The following is a 16,513-nucleotide window of genomic DNA, read 5'->3' on the forward strand; positions in this document are numbered from 1 at the left end:
TGCAAGTTCTCCTACTTGAAAAGATTAGAGAGTTTTTAAAAAACATGAAATTGGATCAACAGCCTCATACATAACAAAACGCTGCCACATTTGGATTTGTTCTTGCACACTGCTAGGTATGAGTTTGAGTGTTAGTGTGAATGGTTGTCCATCTCCTTATTCCCCTTTGATTAGCCTGCAACCAATTCAAGGTGTTTGTTTTGATCAAATATTTTGAGGAAGAGAAGAGGTGTACAGTTAAAACCTGGCTAAAGGGAAATGAGAGACACTATCACTAGCTAATCTTGATGCGAAACAAATTGGTTTTCCTAGAATACCTGGACCTCACTGCCTCTTGCTCACCCTCCACCCCCCCTTCCCATTCGTACTGTACCTCTAATAATTTCTACCTCCCATCTTTCCCCTGTTCTACTTCCTTGTCCTCAGAGATGTATAAACACCGCTGTCTCTGCTCATTTCTTCACACACTCATAAAGTTTGCTGACGGCTCATCTGTTTTGTTGTCAGATAATGCTGTCTCTGTTCATTTCCACCTGTGATAGTGACATGAATATTTCACTTTAGTTTCATCCCTGTACTAGATTGTTTGCATCACAAACATGAGAGGTGCATGTTCTAATAAATAAATAAATACAATAAAAAACAACAACAACAAAAATATATATAAATGTATTTATGATTATTTCTTTTTAAATAAAACTTAAATGACAAGAATGATGACTCTAATTAGTCCTGGAGGGTCTTGCGGCTCACTGTCATTAACACACTAACACACCGACAAGTGCAGAAACATTCCTCCTTGTTTATATCAAAATACACTTATACTTACTAGGTACATCTGCTCTGACCTCAATGTGCCAGTATCACACATTTTTTAATACAGAAAACACATATGTACTTAAATTTTAATAGCTTTTATTTTCATGATTTATGAATTAATATTGAAATTAGTGCAAAAATACATCAACACACCTTTTGAAGGAATTTGTTAGCTCATACTGTATGTTGAAGATACAGTATACAGTTCTAAAATCAGATACCCAAACCACAGCAATCCCATTTGCATAATATTATTTGGGACCTAGCTAAATTAGCCTAATCCCTAGAGTAATATTTTCATATATTACAACTCGTCATTAAACTAATGATGTCTAATGTGTAAAGCACGTCAAACTGTTACAGTTATACCTGTACACATGTCCAGCTTCTCATCCAGTTCCATCTTAACAAATCAACAAGGAGCAATTTAAATTTGGCTGCATGCGGCACACCAAAAAAAAAACAAGTGTAGGGCGCTTAGCGGACACTTTCAATCCTCTGCAGGGAAAGGATGCTGTGTTAAGATGCCGCTGGAGTGTCCTGGTGCCTGAGCAAATCAAGGCACATACTGAGTGCTTATCATAATTTGAATTTAAATGATAATGTGTTCTACTTCAGCCTTTGTTCCCCAATAGGTTTTATTAAGGTAGAAGAAACTATCAGCACAAATGTGTATTGACTTAGGGAGGTCTATTGCTGACTGTTTTTCAATGTATTTACTATTTATTTTACAATTCACAAAGTTATTAATTTACTTAGGTCTGCGTATGAATAGATTCCCTTTAGATTAAAAGACTGAATCAATGTCAAACACTTGGAAAAAATGAAAACAGAATGTAAGTCAATGGATTGTCAACTACCTAGTGCAGTGCCCCACAGCTTTGGCACAGAGGTTTTGTTTGATTTTTATGCCTTAAACAGGAGAACCCCGTGAAAACCCACAAAGTCATTATAGAGAATGTAGGAAGATGCAGGAACATCACACAGGAAGATGTTTTTTTTCTTTTTCTTTTGATAAATTCACTGAAACCAGTGCTGTCAGATCTACATTGCTTTTGCCCCCTTGACCCTTAACACCACTGTCCAGGTTTTCAATTTGTTAACTCTCTTACCCGTAGTGTCCTCAATTCCAAGTAGAATTTAGCACACTGGTCTCTTAAACATTTGCTGGAGATGTGCACTCAGCCATGCGCTTTAGCCGACATCCCAACGAGTCATGAAATGAGATTTTGGCTGCCATCATGACATTGCCTGCTAAGAAAGTCACATCTCACTCTGGGTGAATGCCTCGCTGCTTTACAATCCTCCGCCCTGACCCCCAACCTTAGCATGGTCATGCCTAACCATCACTAAAATGGATCGGTGGAGCTGAGCTCTGTAAGCTGCCTTGCGTCAATATAGGACATGTTGTGTGCTCAGATAAATGAATAAATAATATTTAGGAGTTGGAGCTACAACAAATACAATACCGAGGAAAAAGCTTTTCATGCATAAAATGTAATATTTCAGTCTCCTACTCAATATCTTGTGAAATTGATTTTATTCTGTTCCTCCGAAATATTTATCACACTTTTTTATTTATTTATAGAAAAGTTATTGATTTTTTTGTGCTTAAGCCTTATTTAGCAGCATATATTGTTATCTCTCCTGTCATTTCAGTTTTTGAGGGGCGTTAGAACCACAGTTAGTGAGTGTTATGTGGTGTAGTAGTCAAAGTTGATCAACTTCTTTTGAAATCCTAATCAACAATTCTCTTGGAGCCCCATGAAAGGCTTTTTGTTGTATACAGTAATGAGTACATGTTTACTCGTGTTCAAATTTATTACTGAAAAATTTACTGAAAACTTGGATTCTCTTTGCATTTACACATGGATTAAACAACAACAACAACTTTACCTATCGAGACATTTGCATTTTAACCGTATTCATCTCTGGAAGATGTGAAGCTCTGTGTAGCATTTACGTGCTGTGTAAAATGTTTCCTGCTGCTTCTGCAGAAGATTACATCATGCCGCAATGCCAGCATGCGTCATACGCTGCCCTTTATTTGTAATAAACAAATACATTAAATCAATCAATGAATGACAAATGAACAAATGAAAGAATGAAAGAATGAACGAATGAATGAATGAACGAATGAACGAATGAACGAATGAACGAACGAACGAATGAATGAATGAATAAATAAATAAATAATAAATAACCAACCAAAAATACAATGTTTCATCCATAACAATGTGAAAAATACTAATTTAATTTTGCCATCAGCCCAAATTTAATTTAAATAAAAGAAAAAACTAAAACCTGCTTCATGTCCACATTGTCACTTGAGAGTATTTTTTTTCTGTGGCTTTTTTTGTTTACATTCGGCTTTTAGCCTTCCATTATTGGGTTATTGGCAGTAACCCTGTTATGGATGGCCGTGTAAGCATTTCAAAACCTTGATATAATCACATTACATTTTTATAAAAATATGACTACTATTCCTTGGTCAACCCTTTTTTAATCTGAGTATATGGTAATTGCCACTGCTCTCAGGCTATCCTTTTTGTAAAGTGCAAGCGTTTATGTTCTGTGCAAGCTCTAGTCACAAAGAATATTGGTCTCTTGAGTCCAGAAAGTAGTTATTCATTTAAAAAAAACAAAAAAAACAATGCAAAATACAATTTTAGCAAGAAGGAAGCTCATGAAATCATTAGTAGAATGAAACATTTAGACATTTAGTCTTTTAATGACAATGGAAGGATAGTGGTTGAAAATAGAGCAAGCAAGAATTTTGCAAGGATTCAGGTACAGAGTTACAAATTTGTGGGTTGCGGCATAGCGCTATTTTTGTCATTCTCTGCATTATTGTGCAGTTTCACTTTTTTAATTCAACTTTAACACTTATTAAATACAAAACAATTTGCGCATCCAACATTGGTCTGAAATAGCATAAATAATTGATAACAATTAAAACAGGACAATCTAAATGTTTTGAAAACATGAATATATATTTTGAAGAACAGCTGCTTATAAATATAGCCATTGTCAGTTGTGAAGCTTCCTTTAGTCCTGGGCAGACACATTTTGTGTACAAGTAGGCAGTGCACTAAACATGCATGGTACTCTGGTTGAACACTAAATTTTCCCTAGGTATGTGTGTGAGCGTGAATGGTTGACTATCTCCTGGTGCCCTGCAATTGACTGTCCACCGATTCAGGGTGTTCCCCACCTGGTGCCCGAAGGCAGCTGGGATAAGCACTAAACCCCCCGCAACACTTGTTAGCTTAAGCCACGTGTCAAAGTGGCGGCCTGGGGGCCAAATCTGGCCCGCCGCATCATTTTGTGTGGCCCGGGAAAGTAAATCATGAGTGCCGACTTTCTGTTTTAGGATCAAATTAAAATGAAGAGTATAGATGTATATTACATTTCCTGATTTTCCCCCTTTTAAATCAATAATTGTAATTTTTAAATCATTTTTTTCTGTTTTTAGTTCAAAAATCATTTTGTAAAATATAAAAATATAAAAAAAGCTAAAATAAACATTGTTTTAGATCAATAAAAAACTGAATATTCAGGGATTTTAATCTAGTTCTTTTAATCCATTTATAAAAAAAAAACCTAAATATTATATCTAAAATGGTCCGGCCCACATGAAATCAAGTTGACGTTAACGCGGCCCGCGAACCAACCCGAGTCTTACACCCCTAGCTTAAGCGGTACAGAAAATGATTGAATGAATGCATGTCTGATGTAAAGAATGGTATTAAACTGTTAGAACATTAAGAGATGCAGACACTGTATTTGGTTTTCAGTATTATATCAAAATGCCCTAAACTTTTGCCGACTATAAATGATACACTTAGCAATTTTCCCTTGGAGTATCTTTTTTTTTGTAAGTGTTCTGTCTTCCTTTTCCACAACACTTGATGTCTGGCATGTAAATTTACATCCGTTACCCATTGTTTGTGCCGAATTGCACACAAGAAGTTGGTCTGCATTTTACTAAGTGATGGGGAGGAGGCATTTATAAAGTGCTAGACCAGTGCCAGGGACAGAAAGAGGACCAACATTAATCTAAGAGTTCAATCCTATAGTTGTCACTTTGTGTGGGATGGGGAGGGAAAGGGGCCTGACACTGACTTAAAGGCCTTTGGTCGGAACAATGGCCGCAACTTTGTTTTGAGGCAAGAAAAGCCAAAAAGGTCACAGTTGAACCCCACAAAACATTTCTCTCACACCTTTTTCATTCTGTCTTTTACTTTCTCAAAAGACGTGTTTTTTTTTACTTCTTTCAACCAGTGGATATAATTTATAGAAAGTAGAAACCAGATCCGAAATGTAAAATCTTAAAAGTGTACCCTTGGTAAAAATAATATAAAAAAAAATGGATTTTTCCCATAGCTAATTATTTTGATTTGGAAAAACAAAATCTTCTGTCATTAGATTTTTAAACATATATGAAAAATGCAAACCGATAAGGTCAGTTTTTTTTTTATTTAAAAATTTAAAAAATGTGGCAATATACTGTGAATGTATATTTGAGAATAAGTGGGATTAGAAAATGATTATACAGTATGGTTACCGTGCTTATATATAGGAGTTACTGGTAATCAATCCATAAATAAAACATTCATTTATTTTCTGAACAATTTATCCTTACAAGGGTCGTGGGGGTGCTGTAGCCGATCCCAGCTGACTTTTGGGCACCAGACAGGAGGCACCCTGAATTGGTGGCCAGCCAATCATATAAAACATTTATTATGAATTTTACTACAAAAGTGTCTAAGCTAAGTAAGACATCAGAATGTTGCAATAATACAGTTTTGCTGTGTTTGTTTATAGAAAGGTTGCATGCACGAAAATACTCAGTCTGTAGAGAAGTCAATAATTTTGACAGATTGTCTGCAAAAGTGTAAAAAAAAATTGTTTTTGTTTTCCTTTTTAGAAGTAGCTTTTTTTCCTCTTTAATACTTAGATTTGTGTGACTGTGAGTATGAACCTGTTCAGGGTGAACCTCGCCTCCAACCCATAGTTAGCTGGCATAGGTTTCAGCCACCCCGTAGCTCTCATGATAAGTGATATGGAAGATGAGTGATGTCTAATAATATCAGACATGAAAATGTAAATATAATATTGGTGTCTGTGGTGGTGGTGGTGTGTGTTTGAGAGGGAGTGGGGGAGGGGCCTACATATATTGGATTTAATGTTTAATTGTGACTATATTAAATTCTCTATACACCAATGTGTCAAGTGTTCAGTTCAAAGGGTTAGGGGCAAACATTTTTGAAAAAAATGAGAGAAACTTAAATACACTTCTGAAATATGAGACACTGCATTGTGATCAATGCATGCCAGGTGACGCTTCATTTACCAAAATGTCCTAAGTGACAAAATTGCAAAGGGCGCAGTAATTGCAGAATTGTTGTCATGATAGTACCACATATTTTTTGTTCTCTGCTTATATTATGTAGTAGTGGTCCATTTGCCTGATTTTTTTTTTTGCAGGCAGCATGGGATCATTTCTCTCTCAGTGGTGGTATGATTGTGAGTGCAAATGGTTGTCTGTCTGTCTGTGTGACTGTGGTGACCAGTCCATGCTATAGTCCACCTTCTACTCACAGTCAGCTGGGATACAATTTAACACCCTATGACCCTGACAAAGTTAAGCGCTGTTAAGACCATGACCTATAAAATGTGGTCTCAAAAATGGTCTCAAGACCAAGACTGTTCTTGAGTGTTACAACACTACTAGACAGTGCAGTATTGTAAGTGTGATCTTTAAAGCTTTGTTTACATGGTAGACAGAACTCTGCTGTCTGGTCCTTCTCACCCACACACCCTCATTGACTGAATAAGGACTTCCTTGCATTTTGATAGTGCGCCTATCTTTAAAGAATACTAATCATCAAGGCCTTATCCTTATTCAGACTTCATTCAGTCACGGATGGTAAACAGCAAGTGCAGACACATAATAAATGACTAGACCCATACCAGAAAGCCATGTTTGCTCATCAAAAGAACCAGATTTGGTAAGCGACAGATACGTTTACCGAGCTCTTTATAAAATCAAATTCAAAGGCACACTCTGGCAATCAATTTTTGAAGTTGTGGTCCAAATTATTGTGCAAAGACATGGTTGCCCCTTTTTACTACAGCATGATTTCATGAGGGATGAAGCTAAATGCCTCTCTAGCCCTGATGTCTTCTTTGGAGATGATTTTAAAGATCAGCTCATTGCAAGCTCTGCTGTATGAGACTGGATATATTTTCCCCCATCCCTCCACCTTCTATCACACTAATACTTTTTGTTTTTCAAACTAAGGATGGGCCTGGGGGAGTAAATGAGATGGTGCTTTTGTGGAAGTGCATGCCAAATATGTGTGAAAATGTGACTATTATGGGAGTGAATACGAGTGCTCACCTTGCAGCCACAGTTACAACAGTTGAAGTGAAGCGAGGATAAGGATGTACAGAGAGTCCTTGCCAAGTAGCAGGCATTTGTATTTTGTTCACTGGAAGCGGAGTGTGAAACTTTGATGAAGAGCGATTTGCATCTCTGGATGGCTATGAAGAGGTCGGCTTTGTTGGTTGCCACCAAAAAAGTTGCGGTCTTCAAAAACCTGCCAGCCTCATCACCAACTGGCAGCCACCCTCTGCCCTTCACCCTCCACCCTCTTGGCATCACTTTTGTCTGCTTCTGCCAACAGCTATTGCACCATTGTGTTGTGCAGCCAATAGTACCTGCTGGGAGTCCTTTCATTGATAGTGCCTGGGCTTTTTTTTAAAAACAATTATTGGGACACCCACATACAACACACATGCATGCATAGCTAAAAAAAAAAGGTACAGATGAAGGCAAAAGCTGCAGTGCCATTGTAAAATAGAAGTGCAGCATTTCCTTCCAGATGAAAGAAAACCCAAGGTGGTCATTTGATTGTTCAAAAGATTTTTAAAAAATACAATGAAATCAGGTCTTAATGAAGGATGATGGTGTGTGACCCTGTGGCTCAAAAGAGAAGACAACATAGTTGAGAATGTGTCCGTATTTGTATTCCAGTGGGCCAGGGTAACCGTGGATACACCTAGGTAACTGGGAAACATGCAAGAGAGGAAGTGAGAGAGTGGTTATATCACAAACGTGCCCTTGATACCACAGTGATTAAAAGCGCTACACATTGAGAGGTAACTTCAGGTCATTTGTAACCAAAACACTGATCTATTACCGGATTAAGGGTTTAGGAAAAAGGTTAGCATTGTATGTTAATTTACTTTTGTGTAGATATTGTACATGGCAGAAAACATGCTCAATGATATCCCATACTATAGATAACTGTTTAGAAAAATGTTGCAGATAATAACATAGCTCGGCAATAAAATCTCAGTGCTGGAAAAAAGCTGATATGCATTGTTTCACTTAATGAATTTCGGGATGAGAATCTTAAACTGCGTTTGACAAAGTTTTACTCTCGTCGTGCAATGGTTTCCCAAATCAATGTAATCTCACGATGAAGGGCGGGACTTGGGCTGACGATTAGCGTTGAGTATCTGATGCAATACGATGTCGCCATGTTGACCAAAAATGCGATGAATGCTAGCATCGAAAGAAATATGTATTTCGTTTGTCTTTCTGGGGCCAATTTCAGAAAAAAATATAACGAACAAAATGGAGTCACAAATTATGAGATTGAAGTTCCAATGTTACGAGAATAAATTAAAATATTATAGTACAAGATTAAAGTCATACTATTACGAGATAAACTATCTTGATGACTATCACATTTTATTTTAATATGCACCTTTATCCAATTTTAAGAGAACGAAGTAGTAATATTGTGAGATTAAATTTGTTATATCATGAACCGGAAATTGTTTGCTTTTGAGATTTTTGTTCTGTCTAATCTTTCTGAACACAAAACTGGTTTTGGTGCCAGGCATACAGCAAGCAAGGCATTGTAGCATGATTGTATAGCTTGCTGTTGCCTAAAGATAGCGATTTTTTTTTCAGTTTTTAGACAGCAGGTTTAGGCATCTGTTAATTTTCAAACATAATATATAGTTCAATTTTGAATAATCAATGAGATTTGTCACATATTTCCTTTACCACTTTAGATCCCTGGTAGTTGTAAGTAGGGATGTAAATCACTAATTACTACATCTCGATACAATATTGAGTTGGACAGTGGTACAATATTCACTGGTATTAAAATGTCTTTGAAGATTCTATTTGATTGGTTTAGTAATTGTATATTATGTATCCATTTGATATAATCAGAGCATTAGAAAAACCAAAGCAATGTTGACATTTTTGACAGTTTTGTTGCTGAAACATTTCAGACAATGTTTCAGGTTTCAATCAATTTTATTAGATCACTGCTTAACCGCTCAATGTATTGATCCAAAATAATGTTTTTGCTACGCTCAAAAGACAAAAGGGAGTCAGGGGAGTAATACTCATAATTTTGCTCTGTACTGTTTATTCTTATTCGACGTTGTAATCTTTGCGTAAACTCTGATGACAGTGAGCGTGTCACTCCCCTCCACTCAGTGAATGTCCAATTACACTTCATTCTAGTAAAAAAAATGTTTTTCTAAGTCAGATGCTCCCAGGCATTCCTTCGCGCCCTGTCACTGCTGTGCTCCCCACTATTTGAGAAGCAAGCATTGCATTAAGGATAGTCTCAAAAAGGCTAAACTTACCTATTCGTTTTTACCTTACCTAATATTTTTAATGAGAACCTTAGTCATCATAAACTCATTGACAAAGTGGAAACAGCATCTGGTTTATTGGTCAAAGGGATAAAATGGAAGAATGAAGGGAAGGAGTAGTAAAGCGTAAGCATGCCAAGGATACAAAGTGGGAAGAAGAGAGTCGCAGAAATGGTAGAAAGCAACAGGTAGCCTGTGTGTGTTGTGTGAATATTTTGTTGAGCAGAGAGCACTTGTAGAGGCGTAGTCACTTTTTCACAAAAATATAATCCTATATCACATTCACTTCTGGCAAAACTTTCTCGTTGTCACCTTGACACAAAAAAAACGAACACCTTTCCTCTACAATCCTTTAAAACCGGTAAGAAATGGAGAAATGCACAAGGGATGCTATGAGTATCGGTGAAATTCAAATTCAAAAATGCTCTTATTATAGCTGAAGGTTTTCTCTGCAGGTAGAAAATTGATTTTGCTATTTGTATGTCGATTGTCAGCAGGCTCCAAATGCCCTTGCTCATCAAAATCCCCTAAGTATCCTGCACCCCCAACTTCGACATTGCCACTAATTGAATCCAGTGGGTACACCATTTTGGACAATAAGCCCAGTTTTAATTTGTCATGTGGGCTGACCAGCAGTGCACTGCATGTGTGCTTTTTGGGACATGAATGGCGGTAGTAGAGAATGAAGAAAGCGCAAAGCTCACACACAGCAAGTGTTGATTCACAGAGCGACGATGGACATTTGTTTGCTTGTTCAAAAACATGTTTTCTTTGTATTACCTCATTCCTTGGACAAAGAATATATTGTGAATACTTAATCAGTGAGTTTTCCATTTAGCCTGAGAGCTTCCACACTACACATTGTACTGCACATAAGTGTTATTGTATATAATAATTGCCAGCTTTTACTAAATTAGACTAAAATATTATTATTAGTAGTCTATTCTGTATTTTCACATCAGTATAATGTATTGACTGTTCTACTTGAAATACTGTTCTCAATAAACAGTAAGAGGGGATTATAGGTAGTGTGAGAGAATTTTATTTTGGACCAAAGCTTAACATTTGTCTTTAGAAGAACATCAAAATGTGATTTTGTGATTCTAGTTTCTGGTTAGTAGAAATGAAATTATGATACTGCAGTTTAACAGTAATCCATAACCTGAAGTCAATATACATACTTAATCTAGGGTGGTGGTTTTGCTTTTACTATTATTACTGGGGCACATAATATTGTATCACCTTTTCACTTTGACTGTCACTTTGTATGTGCGACTAGTGTGACTGAATTTAATTACATGGTTGAAAGCACTTCCTGACCTTCTCCAACATTTGGTAAAAAAGCAGTCTCCTAAATCACATCCTCATGGGAATGTGATGAGCACTTGGTATTTGTATTGATGAGTGGTTGTAGAGGGAAACCAGGGTAGTTATTCAGAAGCATCCATATTGTTTCTATATATTTTTTTCCATAAAGAACCTACTCAAATGTATTGCAATCCATTATTGTCTTTTCTTGTATCACTTAAATGTGCATTGATTTGCTTTAAAGGTTTGTCCAGCTATGACCCACTCACGATAGAGAACATCTAACTCAGGGATTTTATCAAAAGAACCACTTTGTTCCTTCTTCCCCCCCAAAAAATGTGTCTGGAGCCCATAAAAGTTAATAAGTTTATAAACTTCTAAAAGTTTTAATATGTATTTAAATTTTAACTGTTGGAACCACTGACTACAACAAACAAGCCTAATTTAATATATGATATGTTTAACAGTAGCAACTCCATGCGTTATCCTGTCCTCTTTGGGTTTGTTGGCAACCAGCCAGTGATCAATGGACACACCTTAAAATACAAACAAAAACTACATCAGTTCTGAGTTTGAGTTTTTTTTTTTTAAATAACTTGATAAATTATGTTGTTCTTACCTGTTTAGTGGGAATTCTGTGTCTGCATTTCCCTGCAGATCTTCCCTATGTTGGCGCTGTAAGATGTGACTTTCATCTTCACACAAGACTGTAGAGTCTCATTGGTGATGCGGTAGCGGTATTTGGACTTTATAATGTTCTTGCTTGAGAAAATTTGCTCGCCTAAATAAGTTGAGCCAAAGATGGATATGACTCCAAATGCGTACCTTTTTATGTTTACATAAGTGTTAGGAATGGCACTCCATGTTGCAAATATAAGTTTGTCGGGTTGGCGTAGTTTTTCCATATCACTCCATTTGTGCTCTTTAGTGAGAGCAGCCCTCTGACGGGCAACTTCTTCAAGATCCGCTGACAGGGATTTGGAAATAATCACAATTTTTGTGATTGTTTGCTTCTTTGAACTCTCTCAGAGAGGGGAAGTGAGAGAGTGTGCCATTTTGTACATCTCTGGCGAACACTATCATCTTGTGCTCAAATGCCCAAATCTCCTCCAGCATGTGCAGTGCCGTGCTTCCCTGTCCTTGGAGATTTTTATTCAGCATGTTAAAGTAATTTGTCATGTCCACCATGAAGTACAACCTTTCCAGCCAAGATGGGTCTTCCAGTTCAGGATAGCTGAGGCCTTTACTTACCAAGAAGGATTTTACGTGCTCCAGACAGGCAGCGAAGCGTTTCAGCACCTCCCCCCCTGGACAGCCACCGGACTCTGTTGTGCAGCAGGAGATCTGAATACGTGTTTTCGACTTCTAACAATGAACAAAACTGTCGGTGACTTAACCCATTCGCAATTATTTTGTTCACAATCTTAATAACAAGGTTCATTACTTCCACACATTCAGAGGGAAATGTTTGTGCGCAAAGTGCTCCTTGGTGGATAATGCAGTGAAACGTCTTCAGATCTTGGCCCAGTGACTTTTGAAGTAAATTCACAAAGCCCTTCTGTGTTCCTCTCATACTTGGCACCCTGTCAGTAGACACCGACACTAGGTGACTGGTGTTTGTCCCTTTTTCTTTTAGACAACTCACAACATTATCACAAATTTCCTGCCCCTGCGTTTGGCCCTTAAGCGGTATGAGTTCAATTAGTTCTTCCTGCGGCCTATCAGCATTGGCATACCTGCATAACAGTGCTGTCTGCTCAATATCGTTTACATCACTTGACTCATCACAGGCAATTGAGAATGCGTGAGTTGAATTAATCTGATCCATTTGCTTACTGCTGATATTTGCTGCCATTTTAATGGCCTTAATGGTCTTTGCAGAGAGAGGCATGTCTTTAATTTTCTGAACAATTTCCTTTTTGTTTTTAAAGTTGGCGAATAGATGCTCTGATATTTGAATAAACGTTTTTTATGTATTCTCCGTCTGTGAACGGCTTCCCCCTCTTTACGATCTCCTGAGCTGCCAAAAAACAAGCCGCTCTAGTTGACTGTGGAGAGCTGGTTAGATTCTAACCATTTTCGATACAAAATGTCTTGTCCAGTCTTTACTGAAATCAAATGATTTGATATTTATTGTTCATGGCTGTAAATTCCTAAATATATTATATTTTTTCATTCATTAATTCATGTTCTGAACCGCTTATCCTCAAAAGGGTTGCGGGGGTTGCTAAAGCCTATACCAGCTGACTTCGGGCACAAGGGGTGCCCTGAATTGGTGGCCAGCCAATTGCAGGGCATGAGGAGAGGGATAGCCATTCACGCTCACACTCATACCTAGGGGCAATTTAGAGTGTTCAACCAGCCTAACATGCCTGTTTTGGAATATGGGAAGTAACCGGAGTACCTGGACTAAACCCACACAAGCCCGGGGAAAACATGCAAACTCCTCACAGGAGGACCGACCTGGGATTGAACCCGGGATCCCAGAACTGTGAGGCCAACGTGCTATACATTATAATTTCCTCATCAAATTTTCATTAATGTACGTTTTGTCTTCACAGCAAAGAAGACATGTGCAACCACAGATTTTTCCTGCAAGAATGGACAGTGTGTTCCTGCTAGATGGCGCTGCGATGGAGAGCAGGAGTGCGCAGATGGTTCCGATGAGGCTGATGCAATATGCAGTAAGTAGCTGACCAGAAACAATGCCTGTAAAAGAACAATTATACATAGAAGAGCAACACTGACAACATGAAGGCCAGACACACAGTTGGTGGTCACGTCACACACACAAACAATATAACAGTCACGCTGCATGTACTGAAAAGCTGGTACTCGGTCGTTTGGTCGCCGGTCTTTTGGTCGCCGGTCTTTTGGTCGCCGGTCTTTTGGTCGCCGGTCTTTTGGTCGCTGGTCTTTTGGTCGCCAGTCTTTTGGTCGCCCGGAAGGTTATTGATAATTACCATTCAAATCGTTGCTCAAATTCCCTAAATACAAACTGCAAATTATTATTTAGTCATACTTAATGCCCTATTAATTATTAGGCTAAAGAAAAGCTCCAAATTTCCCGTACTTTTATTGGGTTTTGTTGGAGAACTTGTTAAGACCCTGACTGACGTCCCTTCCTAAGGGGACAACTCATGTACATACAAACTCTTATACACTCACATGTCCGCTCAGTGAAACTGCTCAGGGCCATTGTTGGCTTTTATTGATGCGTAGACCGTGTTGTTTTACCTTGTTTTGTCGCCTGTCTTTTGGTCGCCTGTCTTTTGGTCGCCGGTCTTTTGGTCGCCGGTCTTTTGGTCGCCCGTTGTTTGGGTCCGGGCGACCAAAAGACCGCGACCAAAAGTCAGGCAACCAAAAGACGGCGACCAAAAGACCGGCGACCAAACGACCGCACACGGTAAAGCTACTTAAAGATCCTAAATAAATTCCTTAAATTCTCGAGAACTGTAGGAACAAGTAAAATGGATAATGTTGTTATGTTCAATGGTAAATAAAGATTTTCAGTTTTAGTTGAATATGATGTGTAATGGTTAATCTTCAAAAGTTATATTTATTTAATAACATTTACCGTCTGCGATCGGTTGGCCACCAAGCAGAGTGGCCTAGTGCCCATAGGTAGCTGGGATAGGCTCCAGCACCCATGCAGCCCTTGTGACCAAATAAGTGATACAAATTATGAATGAATGTATGAATAACATTTTTACTACTCTCACTGTGTTAAACCCTCAGAGGTCCTGTTTGCGTGGTTTTGTGTGTGCTGTCTTTTGATGTCTGCTTTCAAATACAGTATCACAAACTGGCTAAGTATCTGGTGGGAAAAAACTGTAATTTTTATGTTATACCTCATGTAGTGTTCTACCCTGTGCCTGTTTTGGTTTTCTCCGGTTTCCTCTTCCCACATCCCAAAATATGCTTGGTGGAACCCCCCAAATTGTCCATAGGTAGTGTGTGCATGTGTTTTTTTTTACTCCATGTGCCCTGCGATTCATGGTATACCGTGCCTGCTGCACATTTTTGGCTTGGATAGGCTCCAGCACCCCCACAGTCATTGTGAGAATAAGCGGGTCTGAAAACGAATGAATATCAAAACGGTCAGTCCTGTATTGTTAATTTTGTTTTCTTATGCAATTATACTCAAAATGAAGGTTGAACTGGGAATTTCGACCTTCCTCTTAGTGTTGGTCAGAGGTTAGTCGGTGCTAATAACAAAGCACTATGCCAAGTGTGAGAACAATTAGGTTATAGTGGGTGTTTCCATTCCATTACCAGCTGTTACATTTTATAGAAGGCAAATATATATAAAGGTCAGTAAAACGACTCTGTGACTAAAGACTGCATTGAGACCACATGCGTTGCTTATGTTTAGTGTTCGTTTTTTTGTGAAAATGTATGTTAAGAAACCTGCCTTTTTTAGTTAGTATCATAACTTAATATTAATCAGTCATGTTCATTTTACAATTTAAAACACTTCATTTTCATGAGGATATTTTAAAACATGTATGCCTCATTTTGCTGAATTCATTCATAAATACAATGAATATATATGTGTATGTGCATATGTATGTATATATATATATGTATATATATATGTATATGTATGTATATATGCATATATATATTTGTATATGTATATATGTATATATATATGTATATATGTATATATATATATATATGTATATATGTATATATATATATATATATATATATATATATATATATATATATATATATATATACACAGTGGTACCTGGACATACGATCGTAATCCGTTCCGAGACTGAGATCGTATGACGAGGTTCTCGTAACTAGAGCAGACGTTTCCCATTGAAATGAATGGAAAAAAAAATAATTCGTCCCAGCCCTCTGAAAAAACACCAAAAACAGGATATTGGATTGGAAAAAATGTTTTATTTCTTCTAATTCCCCATCTATTAACAAAGTAACACATAACTAGTGGTTTAATAGAAATAAAATGTGTTTAATCTAACTAAAATTGGGCGGATTTCGCCGAGGGGAGAGGGGCACAAAAGGGGCGGGGGGCTTCGGGTTTTTTTCTTCCACACAACGCACTCGTAAACGGAACAAACACTCCACCCTCACGTTCGCTATCGATGGGCTGTTTGCTGTTGTACTATTCCCTTCAAAATATTCCGAAAATGATGCACACAAATGTCCTCACAATCGGATAACGCACGACCACTTGCCAACGAGCAGCAGTCTTTTATCAGCGATCGCTCCGCTGCTCATGGGAGCCTCGGGGGCGCTGGCTAGCGGCTCCCTTTTAGCTTGTAGCATCTGTGTTCGCATCCCCTCGAACGGCGCCTATGATAGAGTTGCTACCGGGGATGCTATTGCGGGGAGTCGCAAGCCAGCGCCCCCGACGCTCCCATGAGAAGCCAACGAGCAGCAGTCTTTTATCAGTGATCGCTACGCTGCTCATGGGAGCCTCGGGGGCGCTGGCTAGCGGCTCCCTTTTAGCTTGTAGCATCGAACGGCGCCTATGATAAAGTTGCTACCGGGGATGCTATTGCGGGGAGTCGCGAGCCAGCGCCGCCGACGCTCCCATGAGCAGTGAACGAGAAGTAATATAATACTCCTCGTATTAGATAAAAATAACAGGAAATGCAACAGCTGAGCTTACCCACGTATTGATCGTGGGTAAAGTTTTATTCTGAGAATACTTCAT

General features: G+C 38.2%; 1 protein-coding gene across 4 annotated transcripts in view; it reads left to right on the forward strand.

The window, feature by feature from the left end:
• lrp8 (low density lipoprotein receptor-related protein 8, apolipoprotein e receptor) overlaps positions 1-16,513 on the forward strand; it is a 102,995-nt gene that overhangs the window by 24,401 nt on the left and 62,081 nt on the right. For all 4 annotated transcript variants that reach the window (XM_077606487.1, XM_077606489.1, XM_077606488.1 and 1 more), the window contains exon 3: positions 13,380-13,502. In XM_077606487.1, the coding sequence (XP_077462613.1) occupies positions 13,380-13,502 (123 nt within the window). The remainder of the gene's footprint in view (positions 1-13,379; positions 13,503-16,513) is intronic.

This window comes from Stigmatopora argus, chromosome 8 (genome assembly GCF_051989625.1).
Source record: "Stigmatopora argus isolate UIUO_Sarg chromosome 8, RoL_Sarg_1.0, whole genome shotgun sequence".
Lineage (NCBI taxonomy): Eukaryota > Metazoa > Chordata > Actinopteri > Syngnathiformes > Syngnathidae > Stigmatopora > Stigmatopora argus.